Here is a 12,683-nt window from a genome sequence, read left to right as displayed (position 1 = left end):
AATCACATCATTCACACAATGATGTATCTATTAAACCACGATGAAACAAACCGGAGGTAATATTCATCAAATAATCCAACACACATGACATTAAAACATCAAGATCAGGTTCAGCGTGGTGGTTCACGCCTGTAATCCCAGCACTTTGAGAGGCCAAGGTGGGCAGATCACTTGAGGTCTGGAGTTCCAGACCAGCCTGGTCAACATGATGAAACCCCATCATGACTAAAAGTACAAAAATTAGCCGGGCGTGGTGGTGTGCACCTGTAGTCCCAGCTACTTGGGAGGCTGAAGCAAGAGAACTGCTTGAACCCGAGGGGCAGAGGTTCCAGTGAGCTGGGAGTACACCACTGCACTTCAGCCTGCGTGACAGAGCAAGACTCCATCTCCAAAAAAAAACCCAGGATCAGTTAAAATACAGCATTACTGAATCAATAAGGTCATCTGTTGTACAATAAACCCCAAAAGTTCTTATACAGAATTGGTGATAAAAAGCATATTTCTCAAGTACTGTGCTTTCACATGACATTGAGCAGATAGCCTGCATGTGCACTTTCACACGGAGGGGTCTGGGGCTTTGTCAGGGTGGCCTGTTCATACCAGAAGGGGGAGGGGAGGGTTCCTGAGCAGCTTGGAAGCCAAGCCTCGTAACAGCCAGCACTGCCTGTGTCTCTTCCCCCAGCTGCTCCTTTTCTTCTCCCCGTCACAATCCAGCCTGGGTCCCGCTGGATGGCTACGGGGAGCTGGACAGGTTGGTTTCTAGGTTTCAACCTCTCCCTTTCCCCAGCTCATCCTCACAGACTGTCCTCATGTTCAAGTCTCCTGCACCCCAAAAACCCTTCCCTGAGCCCACAGCACCCTGAACCCGCCACCCCAGCTTCCCCTATCCTTCTTTTCCCATTCTTGGTCTCGAATGAGGTGCCTGCTTACTGCTGTCATTTTGCACTTCCCCACAGTCTTTGACACCCTGAAATCTTACCTCTCCCTCAAGTCTCTATAACTTTGTTTTGTTTACTGTTATTTTACTTTTTTGAGACAAGGTCTTACTGTCACTCAGGCTAGAGTTCAGTGGCACAATCATAGCTCACTGAAACCTCAACCTCCTTGGTTCAAAATCTTCCCACCTCAGCCTCCCAAGTAGCTGGGAGTACAGGCATGCATCACACCTGGTTAATTTTTTAATTTTTTTGTACAGATGGGGTCTCACTATGTTGCCCAGGCTGGCTCCAACTCCTGGGCTCAGCAATCCTCTCACCTCAGCATCCCAAAGCCGTGTGATTACAGGCATGAGCCACCATGCCCAGCCATAATTTTCTAATTGTTAAATCTAATAGGCATTTTCAGACTTATTACATGTTTTTCAAAATTAAATGGGATATATGGATCCCTTACAAGGAAAAAAAAATTATTTTAAGAAAGTCACACTTAGTGGTAAACCATTTTTTTTATATTCAACAAAATTAGTTTTACTGACTATAAACAAGGAAGGGCAAGTCAGAGGAAATGTGCAGTGCCTTTCACTAAGCAGCTTTAAAACTTGAGATGCTACCAGGGCAGCCACTCACCGCGGCCCCTGCTGGGGTGTGAATGTGCACAACACACTTCACGTCCGGGCGTGCAGCATAAATAGCAGAGTGTAAGGTGAAGCCAGCTTGATTTACTCCCAGATTAGTGCTTCCACGATCTACTACATCTCCTTGCAGATTGATCTTAACCTGAAAATAAAAAACAAAACATTTAAATACCATGAGGACTTCATTTTTCTTTCTTTTTTTTTCATATGGTCTGGCTCTGTCACCCAGGCTGGAGTGCAGTGGTGCGACCTCGGCTTACTGCATCCTCCACCTCCCAGGTTCAAACAATTCTCCCACCTCAGCCTCCCAGGTAGCTGGGACTACAGGTGCGCACCACCATGCCCGGCTAATTTTTGTATTTTTTTGTAGAGTTGGGGTATTGTCATGTTGGCCAGACTGGTCTCGAACTTCTGGACTCAAGTAATCCACCCGCACTGACCTCCCAAAGTACTGGAATTACAGGTGTGAGCCAATGTACCCCACCGCAAGAGGACTTCAAATTACCCTCACTAGAAACTATTGAAACCCAAGGTGACAATATATGTAACTTCTCTCAAAGGTTTTTCTGTAACTGAACACATCACATAAAACACAGGCTCTTTCTTGTTTCTTGGGTTTTACATATTTAGCTGATCTGAAGATGTCAAATGACCTAATATGACCTGCACATACAAGCTACCAAAGAGAAGGACATTCTTACCAAACTGGATGCAGTCACTTCACTGTAAAGAAGCCCAAAAGGTACAATGAGGAAGTGTTCCTGCTCAGAGTTCACTCTGGTCTGTGGGGAAAATGACTGAATTAGCTCAAAGATCCAAGTGAAATTATTTGCATCTCTTTCAGGCTACAAACTCACAGGTTTGTTTAGAGTGAGCTATGCAGGGAAGTGTTCGTGCACAATGCCTGTCACGAAGCTAAGGTGTACTGGAAGCTTTCCATTATTCTATTGTACTAATTTATCACATATATAAAGTGCTTCTTGCTCACGTTCATGATAACTGACTTTATACAGGAAAAAAATAGTTCCACACTAGCCTTCTGACAGGTCAATACATTACTGCTGGGTTACTCTATTGCACTTTCTAGTGGCTGCCACTGTCAAAGACAAAAAGGTCTCACCCTCAGGGATATAACAATGAAAACCAAAACTTACTTTTTTTTTTTTTTTTTTTTTTTTTTGGAGACAGGGTCTCACTCTGTTGCCCAGGCTGGAGTGCAGTGGCGTGATCATGGCTCACTGCAACTTCTGCCTCCCAGGATCAAGTGATCCTCCCACCTCAGCCTCCCAAGTAGCTGGGACTACAAGTGCACAACACCATGACCAGCTAATTTTTGTATTTTGTATAGAGACAGGGTTTCGCCACGCTGGCCAGGCTGGTCTCAAAAACTCCCGGGCTCAATTGATCCACCTGCCTTGGCCTCTCAAAGTGCTGGGATTATAGGCATGAGCCCCCGTGCCTGGCCAAAACTTACTTTTAAAAAGTCAAACAGAATGTCCTTTTTTTTTCTCCTTGCTGCAGTAGGCATTGACAAAATGAATTTTTTATTTTTTGAGACCGAGTCTGGCTCTGTGGCCCACGCTGGAGTGCAGTGGCGCGATCTCAGCTCACTGCAAGCTCCGCCTCCCGGGTTCACATCATTCTCCTGCCTCAGCCTCCCGAGTAGCTGGGACTACAGGCGCCTGCCACCACGCCCGGCTAATTTTTTGTATTTTTAGTAGAGATGGGGTTTCACCTTGTTAGCCAGGAGGGTCTCAATCTCCTGACCTCATGATCCGCCCGTCTCGGCCTCCCAAAGTGCTGGGATTACAGGCTTGAGCCACTGCGCCTGGCCGACAAAATGAATTTTTAAAAATACTTAACACCTAGGCTGGGCACTGTGGCTCAAGCCTGTAATCCCAGCGCTTTGGGAGGTGAAGACAAGTGGATCACTTGAGGCCAGGAGTTTGGGACCAGCCTGGTCAACATGGCAAAACCCTGTCTCTACTAAAAAAAAATAAAATATACAACTTAGCCGCGTGTGGTGGCAGGTGCCTGCAGTCCTAGCCACTCAGGTGGCTGAGGCATGAGAATCACTTGGAACCCAAGAGGCAGAGGTTGCAGTGAGTCATGATCATGCCACTGCACTCTAGCCTGGGTGACAGATAAGACCCTATGTCAATAAAATAAAATAAAATAAAATAAATAATTAAAACCAACCTGTAGGATGTTGATCATAAAAATCACAATGACAGCAATCTCTTCCTTACTGCTTGAGCCGTTTTGATTTTTTTTTTTTTTTTTTGAGATGGGGTCTCACTCTGTTGCCCAGGCTGTAATGCAGTGGCACGATCACGCTCACTGCAGCCTCAACCTCCTGGCTCAAGCAATTCACACATCTCAGCCTCCTGAGCAGCTGGGACTACAGGCACAAGTCATGAAGCCTGCCTATTTTTTAAATTTTTATTTTGGTAGAGATGGGGTCTCACTAAGTTGCCCAGGCTTGTCTTGAACTCCTGAGCTCAAGCAATCCTCCTGCCTCAGCCTCTCAAAATGCTAGGATTAGAGGTGTGAGCCACTGTGCCCAGCATAATCCATTTTTTAAGTCTCTACAACACCACATCCTCATTGCCTTCGTTGGTTTGCCTCTTCATATGGTATGTTTTTCTTCCACAGTAATTCAGATTTGGTTTACACTATGCATCGAGCATATGCTAGACACTAGGAATACAGCAGTGAAAAAGAAGAGACCTGCCCTCAAAAATATTCAATCTAGTTTTTATAATGATTTTGGTATAGGCTCAAAAGGCTTCCTAAAGATTAAGTTCAAACACATTTACTACTGGGTTAAGGAACCCAGATCCTAACTAGGGTCAGATAGGTGGAGCTGAGTGTTTGTTGAAAATGACTTAAGGTGTTTAGTCCAGCTTCCTAACCCACATAGTGATCTCTTCTGTAGTGGCCCAAATCGAAGCACACCCAGGGTCTGCTTGTTCTAGTTTCAGTGACGGGGATGCTCACTCCAGCCTCCCTCATTTCTTCATTCAGGAAAGAAATGGCCACCTACTCAATGAGAGCCCACCACATCTTGGGTGCTGAAGCACTGTGACAAACAGCTGCTGGACAGACGTAAGGATTAAAACGTTCTTTCTAGCACTGAGAAGAAATCTGTTTTCCTGTGTTTGTCACCACTGCCTCTAGTATATAACACAGAACAAAGTCTAACCCCCTTCTACAATCTAATTTTCAGGCATCTGAATCTATCCTGTCTCCCTTTATATGATCTTTAGGCTAAACTCACCTCATTGCCTTAGTAGAGCGTAACAGGGTTAAGAGCACAAAATCCAAAGTCAGATAAGATTTAGGTTCAAATCCTAGATCTGCCAAGAACTGGCTATGGTGTTTTGGGCACCTTGTTTTCCTCATGACTAAGTGGTGATGAAAAGAGCCTGTGTTGACAATAAAGCTTGCAATAAATGGCATCTCCCCATTATTACCATCATTAGTGGTAGTGGGAGCAGCAACAGTAAATCATTGCTGGGGTCATTTACATGGATAGTGAACTACAACACCCAGTCTCTATAAATCTCTATGACCCACTTCTTTGCAAAGCTGAGTCAGCCTTGCTTTCTATTTCCTAAAGTCAGCTCCTTTATCCCTTTTTTTTTTTTTTTTTTCCTGTTTTTGAGACAAAGCTCATTCTGTCGCCTGGAGTGCAGGGGCATGTTATCAGCTCACTGCAACCTTTGCCTCCCGGGTTCAAGTGATTCTCCTGCCTCAGCCTCTGAGTAGCTGGGATTACAGGCACACTATGCCCAGCTAATTTCTGTATTTTTAGTAGAGACAGGGTTTCACCACGTCGGCCAGGCTGGTCTCAAACTCATGGCCTCAAGTGATGTGCCCACTTTTTCTGGTCTCCAAAAATGCTAGGATTACAGGCGTGAGCCACTGTGCCCAGCCTCCTTTATCTTAAAAAGCATGCAGACTTTCTTCTTTTTTCTTTTTTTTTAAATAGAGACAGGGTTTCACTATGTTGCCCAAGCTGGTCCCAAACTTTTGAGCTCAAATGATCCTCCTGCCTTGGCCTCCCAAAGTGCTGGGATTACAGGCAGGAGTCACTGCACCTGGCCCATGCTAACCTTTTAAACTATTTAACACAAAAGTAAGCAGCTGTCTTAATTCCTAAGTTCAGTCAAAACAAAACATAAAACAAGGGATCTGTGTATATACTGGTTGGAATGAAGAAAAATAAGGATGAAAATAGGAAAAGATTAAGTTTCAGATTTTTTTTTTTTTTTTTGCTTATTTTAAAAGCCTTTATTTTGAAAACACATATACAAGGGTATTTAGAAGATACAAGGGTATTTAGAAGATATAAGACAATGTAAGTGTAAGTCAAACATCCATGTAGCTATCAATTAGCTTAAGAAATACAGTAATTCTAATGGCCAGGTGCGGTGGCTCACATCTGTAATCCCAGCACTTTGGGAGACCGAGAAGCGTGGATCACGTGGTCAGGAGATGGAGACCATCCTGGCTAAAACGGTGAAACCCTGTCTCTACTACAAATACAAAAAAAATTAGCCGGGCGTGGTGGCGGGCGCCTATACTCCCAGCTACTCAGGAGGTTGAGGCAGGAGAATGGTGTGAACCTGGTACACAGAGCTTGCAGAGAGCCGAGATCGCGCCACTGCACTTCAGCCTGGGCGACAGAGAAAGACTCCATCTCAAAAAAGAAAAAGAAAGAAATACAATAATTCTAGTTATCTCTGAAGCTGTTTCTCTTCCCTCATAACCCAAAAGTAACCACTATTCAGAATTACATAGTAAGCATTCCCTTTTTTCTTTACAGTTTTCCCAGTCATCCCTAAGCAATTTATTGTTTTGTTTTTTTTTTTTTTTTTTTTGAGACGGAGTCTTGCTCTGTAGCCCGGGCTGGAGTGCAGTGGCCGGATCTCAGCTCACTGCAAGCTCCGCCTTCCGGGTTTAGGCCATTCTCCTGCCTCAGCCTCCGGAGTAGCTGGGACTACAGGCGCCCGCCACCTCGCCCGGCTAGTTTTTTGTATTTTTAGTAGAGACGGGGTTTCACGGTGTTAGCCAGGATGGTCTCGATCTCCTGACCTCGTGATCCGCCCATCTCGGCCTCCCAAAGTGCTGGGATTACAGGCTTGAGCCACCGCGCCCGGCCAGCAATTTATTGTTTAATTTTTACCTGCTTATTAACTTTACATAATTGAAATCATACTATGTTTTTCACTGACTTTTTTCTCAACATTATTTTTGTGATTCCTCCAGATTATGACCAACATGACTATAATTTATTTTCACTGCTGTATAGTATCCACTCAATGAATACACTAAAATTTATGAATCTATTCTTCCATAAGTGGATGTGGTTTCAGTCTTTGCTATTAAAAACTATGCTGCCATAAACATTCTTGTACCCGTCTCCTACTGTACATATTCAAGTTTCTCTAGCATAATAAAATAGGAGGTAACACCAAGTTATTTTCCAAAGAGCCTAATTGAAGATACAGTCCTGCAGTAGTAAGTACATGGTAGTTCTGTGTGTCTACAACCATCTTTTTTAAAAATTAAAATCTGATGTCTGGGACCAGGCGCAGTGGCTGACGCCTGTAATCCCAGCGCTTTGGGAGGCCGAGGCAGGCAGATCACGAGGTCAGGAGTTTGAGACCAGCCTGCCCAATATGGTGAAACCCTGTCTCTACTAAAAATACAAAAATTAGTGGGGTGTGGTGGCACGTGCCAGTAGTGCCAGCTACTCAGGAAGCTGAGGCAGGAGAATCGCCTGAACCCGGGAGGTGGAGGCTACAGGGAGCAGAGATCATGCCACTGACTCCAGCCTGGGTGACAGAATGAGACTCTGTCTCCAAAAAAAAAAAAAAAAAAAAAAATCTGGTATCTATGACATTTGTGATATGAATTTATAATTTCCTGGTTACTAAATGATTTCAGTAACTTTTCATATTTTTATAAGGCATTCTTATCTCCCCTTCTGTGAAACTCCTTTCTTGCTTTTTGTCCATTTTATACTGGTTTGTCTTTTTCTTACTGACAGTTATCTATTCCAGATATGATTTCTATTTTTTTTTTTGAGACGGAGTCTCGCTTTGTCACCCCGGCTGGAGTGCAGTGGCACGATTTCAGCTCACTGCACCCTACACCTCCCAAGTTCAAGTGATTCCTGTCTCAGCCTCCGAGTAGCTGGGATTACAGGCACGCGCCATCATGCTTGGCTAATTTTGTATTTTTAGCAGGGACGGAGTTTCACATGTTGGCCACATTAGTCTCAAACTCCTGGCCTCAAGTGATGTGCCCAACTTGGTCTCCCAAAGTGTAGAGATTACAGGCGTGAACCGCTGCACCCAGCCCCAGATATTAATTTCAGTTGGCTACATGTGGGACAAACCTTCCAGGATGCGGCTTTTATTATTACTGTCTTTATGGTATCTTTTATCTTTTTTTTTTTTTTTTGAGACAGGGTCTCACTCTGCCACCCACGCTGGAGTGCAGTGGCACAATCTCAGCTCGCTACAACCTCTGCCTCTAGGGTTCAAGCGATTCTCCTGTCTCAGCCTCCCCAGCAGCTGGGACTACAGGCATGCCACCATGCCTGGCTAATTTTTTTTGTATTTTTTGGTAGAGATAGGTTTTCACCATGTTGGCCAGGCTGGTCTCAAACTCCTAACGTCAGGTGATCCACCCACCTCAGCCTCCCAAAATGCTAGGATTACAGGCGTGAGCCACCACGCCTGGCCTATGGTATCTTTTAATAAGGAAAAATTTTGTTTACTTCAAATGTAGACAAATTTAACCATCTTTTCTTTTATAAGTGCCAGAGGTTCAAGGCCAGTGATTTTCACCTATATTAGTCCTAAAACTGTTAAAGTATTACGTTTCACATTTAATCTTTAATTCACTGGGATTGCTTTGTAATTATGTATAGTATAGAAGTCTCATATAATTATTTCCACTTGTGACTTTTCTTTTTTTTTTTTTTTTTTGAGACGGAGTCTCGCTCTGTCGCCCAGGCTGGAGTGCAGTGGCGCGATCTCGGCTCACTGCAAGCTCTGCCTCCCGGGTTCACGCCATTCTCCTGCCTCAGCCTCCCGAGTAGCTGGGACTACAGGCGCCCACAACCGCGCCCGGCTAATTTTTTGTATTTTTAGTAGAGACGGGGTTTCACCGTGGTCTCGATCTCCTGACCTTGTGATCCGCCCGCCTCGGCCTCCCAAAGTGCTGGGATTACAGGCGTGAGCCACCGCGCCCGGCCCCACTTGTGACTTTTCTACCCAAGCATCCCAACACCTGTCATTGCCGAGTCCACCCCCCACCCCGCTGAGCTGCAATGCCGACCCCAGCATTTCTGTTTCAATGCATGCAATTCGGTCCCACTGATCCATCTGCATCTTCCTTTGCCCAAAGGACACTATATTAATTACCACCACCTTATATTAAGTTTGACATCTGGTAGGAAAAATCTCCTTGCTGAGCTGTTCTTCAGGAGTGTCTTAGCTATTTTTTTTCCCCCCAAGACGGAATCTTACTCTGTTGCCCAGGCTGGAATACAGCGGCACGATCTTGGCTCACTGCAAGCTCCGCCTCCCGGGTTCACACCATTCTGCTGCCTCAGCCTCCCAAGCAGCTAGGATTACAGGCGCCCGCCACCACGCCTAATTTTTTGTATTTTTAGTAGAGACGGGGTTTCACTGAGTTAGCGAGCATGGTCTCGATCTCCTGACCTCGTGATCCACCCACCTCGGCCTCCCAAAGTGCTGGGATTACAGGCGTGAGCTACCGCACCCGGCCGAGTGTCTTAGCTATTCTTGGCCTTCCGCTCTTCCATCTTAATTTTAGAAGCATGCTGTCAGGTTCCACATTTAAAAAATATTACAGAGCTGTTTTTTTGGTCAGTCATTTCTCTTTTGTCTATATATATATATGCACATATTTCATGTAGCTGTAAACAGTATACATTTCATATTTTCTCATTTCTAATACCTTTCATTTTTCATGTTTCACTTGTTATACATAATTTTGTAATTGTTTTTCATAGTATACAGCATTTTCTCAAATTGATATTGAATAACTGAGCCATTTCCTATGTACTGCTGAATACTCAAGGACTCTTAAAATATTTCATTATTGGCTGGGTGCAGTGGTTCACGCCTATAACCCTAGCACTTTGGGAGGCCAAGGTGGGTGGATCACTTGAGGTCAGGTGTTCAAAACAAGCTTGGCCAACATGGTAAAATGCTGTCTCTAGTAAAAATACAAAAAAATTAGCCGGGTGGGGTGGCAGGTGCCTGTAATCCCTGCTACTTGGGAGCCCGAGACAGGAGAACTGCTTGAACCCGGGAGGTGGAGGTTGCAGTGAGCCGAGATCATGCCACAGCACTCCAGCCTGGGCCACAGAGCGAGACTCTGCCTAAAATCATAATAATAATAATTTCATTATTACAAATAATGCTGGGCTGGGCACAGTAGCTCACACCTATAATCCCAGCACTTTGGGAGGCTGAGGCAGGCAGATCACTTGAGGCCAGGAGTTTGAGACCAGCCTTGCCAACATGGCGAAACCCCATCTCTACTAAAAATACAAAAATTAGCCAGCGGCATGGTGGTGCACACCTGCGCATGGTGGCACATACCTGTTCCAGCTACTTGGGAGGCTGAGGCAGGAGGATCACTTGAACCGAGGCAGTGGAGGTTGCAGTGAGCCGAGATTCCACCACTGCACTCCAGCCTGGGTGACAGAGAGACCCTATCTCAAAAACAGTAATAATAATGCTGTAATTAATATAATAATGCTTCCCTCTTTACTTATTTTAAGACTTATTTCCAACTGTAAGCTTAACAGATCTATTAATACATATTTTAATTTTAAAGGCTTAAAACATTCAATTCTCTGAATCTAAAGCAAAAAGGAGAAAGTGCAAAATTACAAACATCAAGTAAAAATAGAGAAGGACATTTTGAAGTCAGTTTCCTCTGCAGTGGTCCCTCCCCGTCAGACCAGCACTGCTCTCCGTGTGTGTGTCTCTTCCCACACATGTACTGCCCCTTCTCTGTGTATGAAGAATGAGACTCTCCTGTTGCAGACCAACGCAGTACCCAATTCAGTACCTCCAGAGGAGACCACTATCACATCCCTGAAGCACAGGGCACTGGTCACAAAGGTGGGTCCAGACCATCACCTCGGAGCTTAACATTCTCTGGAATCCAGAATGGAGTTGAACGAGCACCAGCCACGTTCTGCAGGTGTGAAGCCTTGACGGTATTCCACTGACATCAGGATGGACAGGCCAAGCCATCAGCTAAGAGCCACCAAGAGAGGAAGCCCAGTACACTGTGCTAACTGGGCCACCCTGTCTTGTCCCCCTCCCCCCAGTCCCCACAAACACTTCTCCAGATCCAATGCAATCTTAAAACAAAGATCTGCTTCAGACAATCATCTCCAATCTTCTAACACCTACTAGCAAATTTAAATCCCTTTAGCAGAAAATCCCTATGACCTTCTTTAAAGGGCAGAATGACCTGCTGTCACTTTTTGTTGATACTGTTAGTATTTGCTTTTCTGTTCAGCGTCTGTACCATACCTAGATTGTAAATAAGAAATGGATGCCATAATAGTAAAACAAAATAAACCAACACCTTTCTTCCTTAAAGATTCTCTAGTTCTAGTTTACAAGACATAGGAAACATTTTAGGTAACTTGCATTTCTTTTTACTTGGTATTAAGCCCCATGGAGATAATTTACAGAAGAGTAAACACTTATGTTTTAATTTTGCCAATTCTTAAACAATTAAAGGAGGAAAAAACAAACAATTTAACCAATTCAAACTTATTTAATCAGCATTCAAAATAGGACTAGGCAAACAGCATTTTAAAACCTGCAAAGAATGTGAAGCTGTTATTACAGCTAGGGATTACATTTCCTACCACAGCTGTAACATTTTCATGGCACTAATCTTCAGGCAACCATTTAGCATTAAGTCTCCACTAGAGCATTCTGTCAAGTATGATTAGATGACAGAGGCCAGCACTTTCCCTGTAGCTACCAGGAAGGGAGCTGGCATTTGTGCTACGCTAACGGGACCCACTGATCAAATGTCAAAAGGTCCCAGCGAGCTCTTGTTCATAATCTTACTGAGGTCACTTCAGTTAAGCAGGGGGTTTCATTCAGTTTTTCACCTGACATAGGTTTACTGCACGCCTACTCTGTGCCGTGGGCCCTGGGGCTACAGCAGAGACCACAACAGAGGCTCTCCCTGTGGAATTTATATTCCTGTGGGCAGAGAGGGACAGTTACAGCTAAACATACAGAATGGACGTAACTGCTACAGGGGAATAAAGCAGCAGTGACATTCTACACAGAGTGAACGTGCTGCACACAAGAGCACGACATGGTAAGGCTTGCATTTTGAAAAGTTCATTTAAGCGGAAACAAGAACAGATGGATGGAAGCCAACTCAGTCTCTCTGGCAGAGACCAATATCAAGTCCCAGAGGCACAACACACTAACCACAAGGTGAGCTCCAGACCATCACCTCAGGAGGCTTAGCATTCCTCTGAGTCCAGAATGGAGCTTAACGAAGCACTGCTGGTGGTGAGTCCACGTGTGGAAAAACCTATGTGCGTGTGAGTACGGAGGAAATGCTTCAGCAAACTCAACAGCTTGCCTCGAGAGATGCAAGTATTGGTGGAATTAGGCATCTGCATAAGGTACACTTGATACAAACAGCAGGCACTGTATTAACAACCTAAAATATCCTTTAAAAGAAGTGACATGAAAAAAAATAGAAGACCGGAACAAGTTTCAAAACCAAAGGAAGGAAGCAGTTCAAAGGAAGAAGCTATCTCTACAAACGAGTGAAGGAACAGAAGAACCCTGGCAATGCACTGGGAATCTAAGAAGGCAGGAAGGGTGGAACTCCAAGCCAGGGGAGCAAAGTCTGGCCACAGGCAGAAGGCAGGACATTGTAACAGGTGGTCAAGAGTACAGAATGGCTACAAATGTCAGTAAGGGTACCCACTTTTTCTGTGACATGATGAGGTCATTTGGTGGAAGAAAGAGGTCAGGAGTCTCAAATATAGTGGAGAAGGCTT

General features: G+C 44.6%; 1 protein-coding gene across 30 annotated transcripts in view; it reads right to left on the bottom strand.

Moving 5' to 3' along the window:
- ADD1 (adducin 1) overlaps positions 1-12,683 on the bottom strand; it is a 96,495-nt gene that overhangs the window by 33,784 nt on the left and 50,028 nt on the right. For all 30 annotated transcript variants that reach the window (XM_065544693.2, XM_074039259.1, XM_074039262.1 and 27 more), the window contains exons 5-6: positions 2,275-2,355; positions 1,566-1,715 (exon numbers count right to left, since the gene is read on the bottom strand). In XM_065544693.2, coding sequence (XP_065400765.1) covers positions 1,566-1,715; positions 2,275-2,355 — 231 coding nt within the window. The remainder of the gene's footprint in view (positions 1-1,565; positions 1,716-2,274; positions 2,356-12,683) is intronic.

This window comes from Macaca fascicularis, chromosome 5 (genome assembly GCF_037993035.2).
Source record: "Macaca fascicularis isolate 582-1 chromosome 5, T2T-MFA8v1.1".
NCBI classification, from domain to species: Eukaryota; Metazoa; Chordata; class Mammalia; order Primates; family Cercopithecidae; genus Macaca; species Macaca fascicularis.
This window is presented reverse-complemented; position numbering and strand designations above follow the sequence as displayed.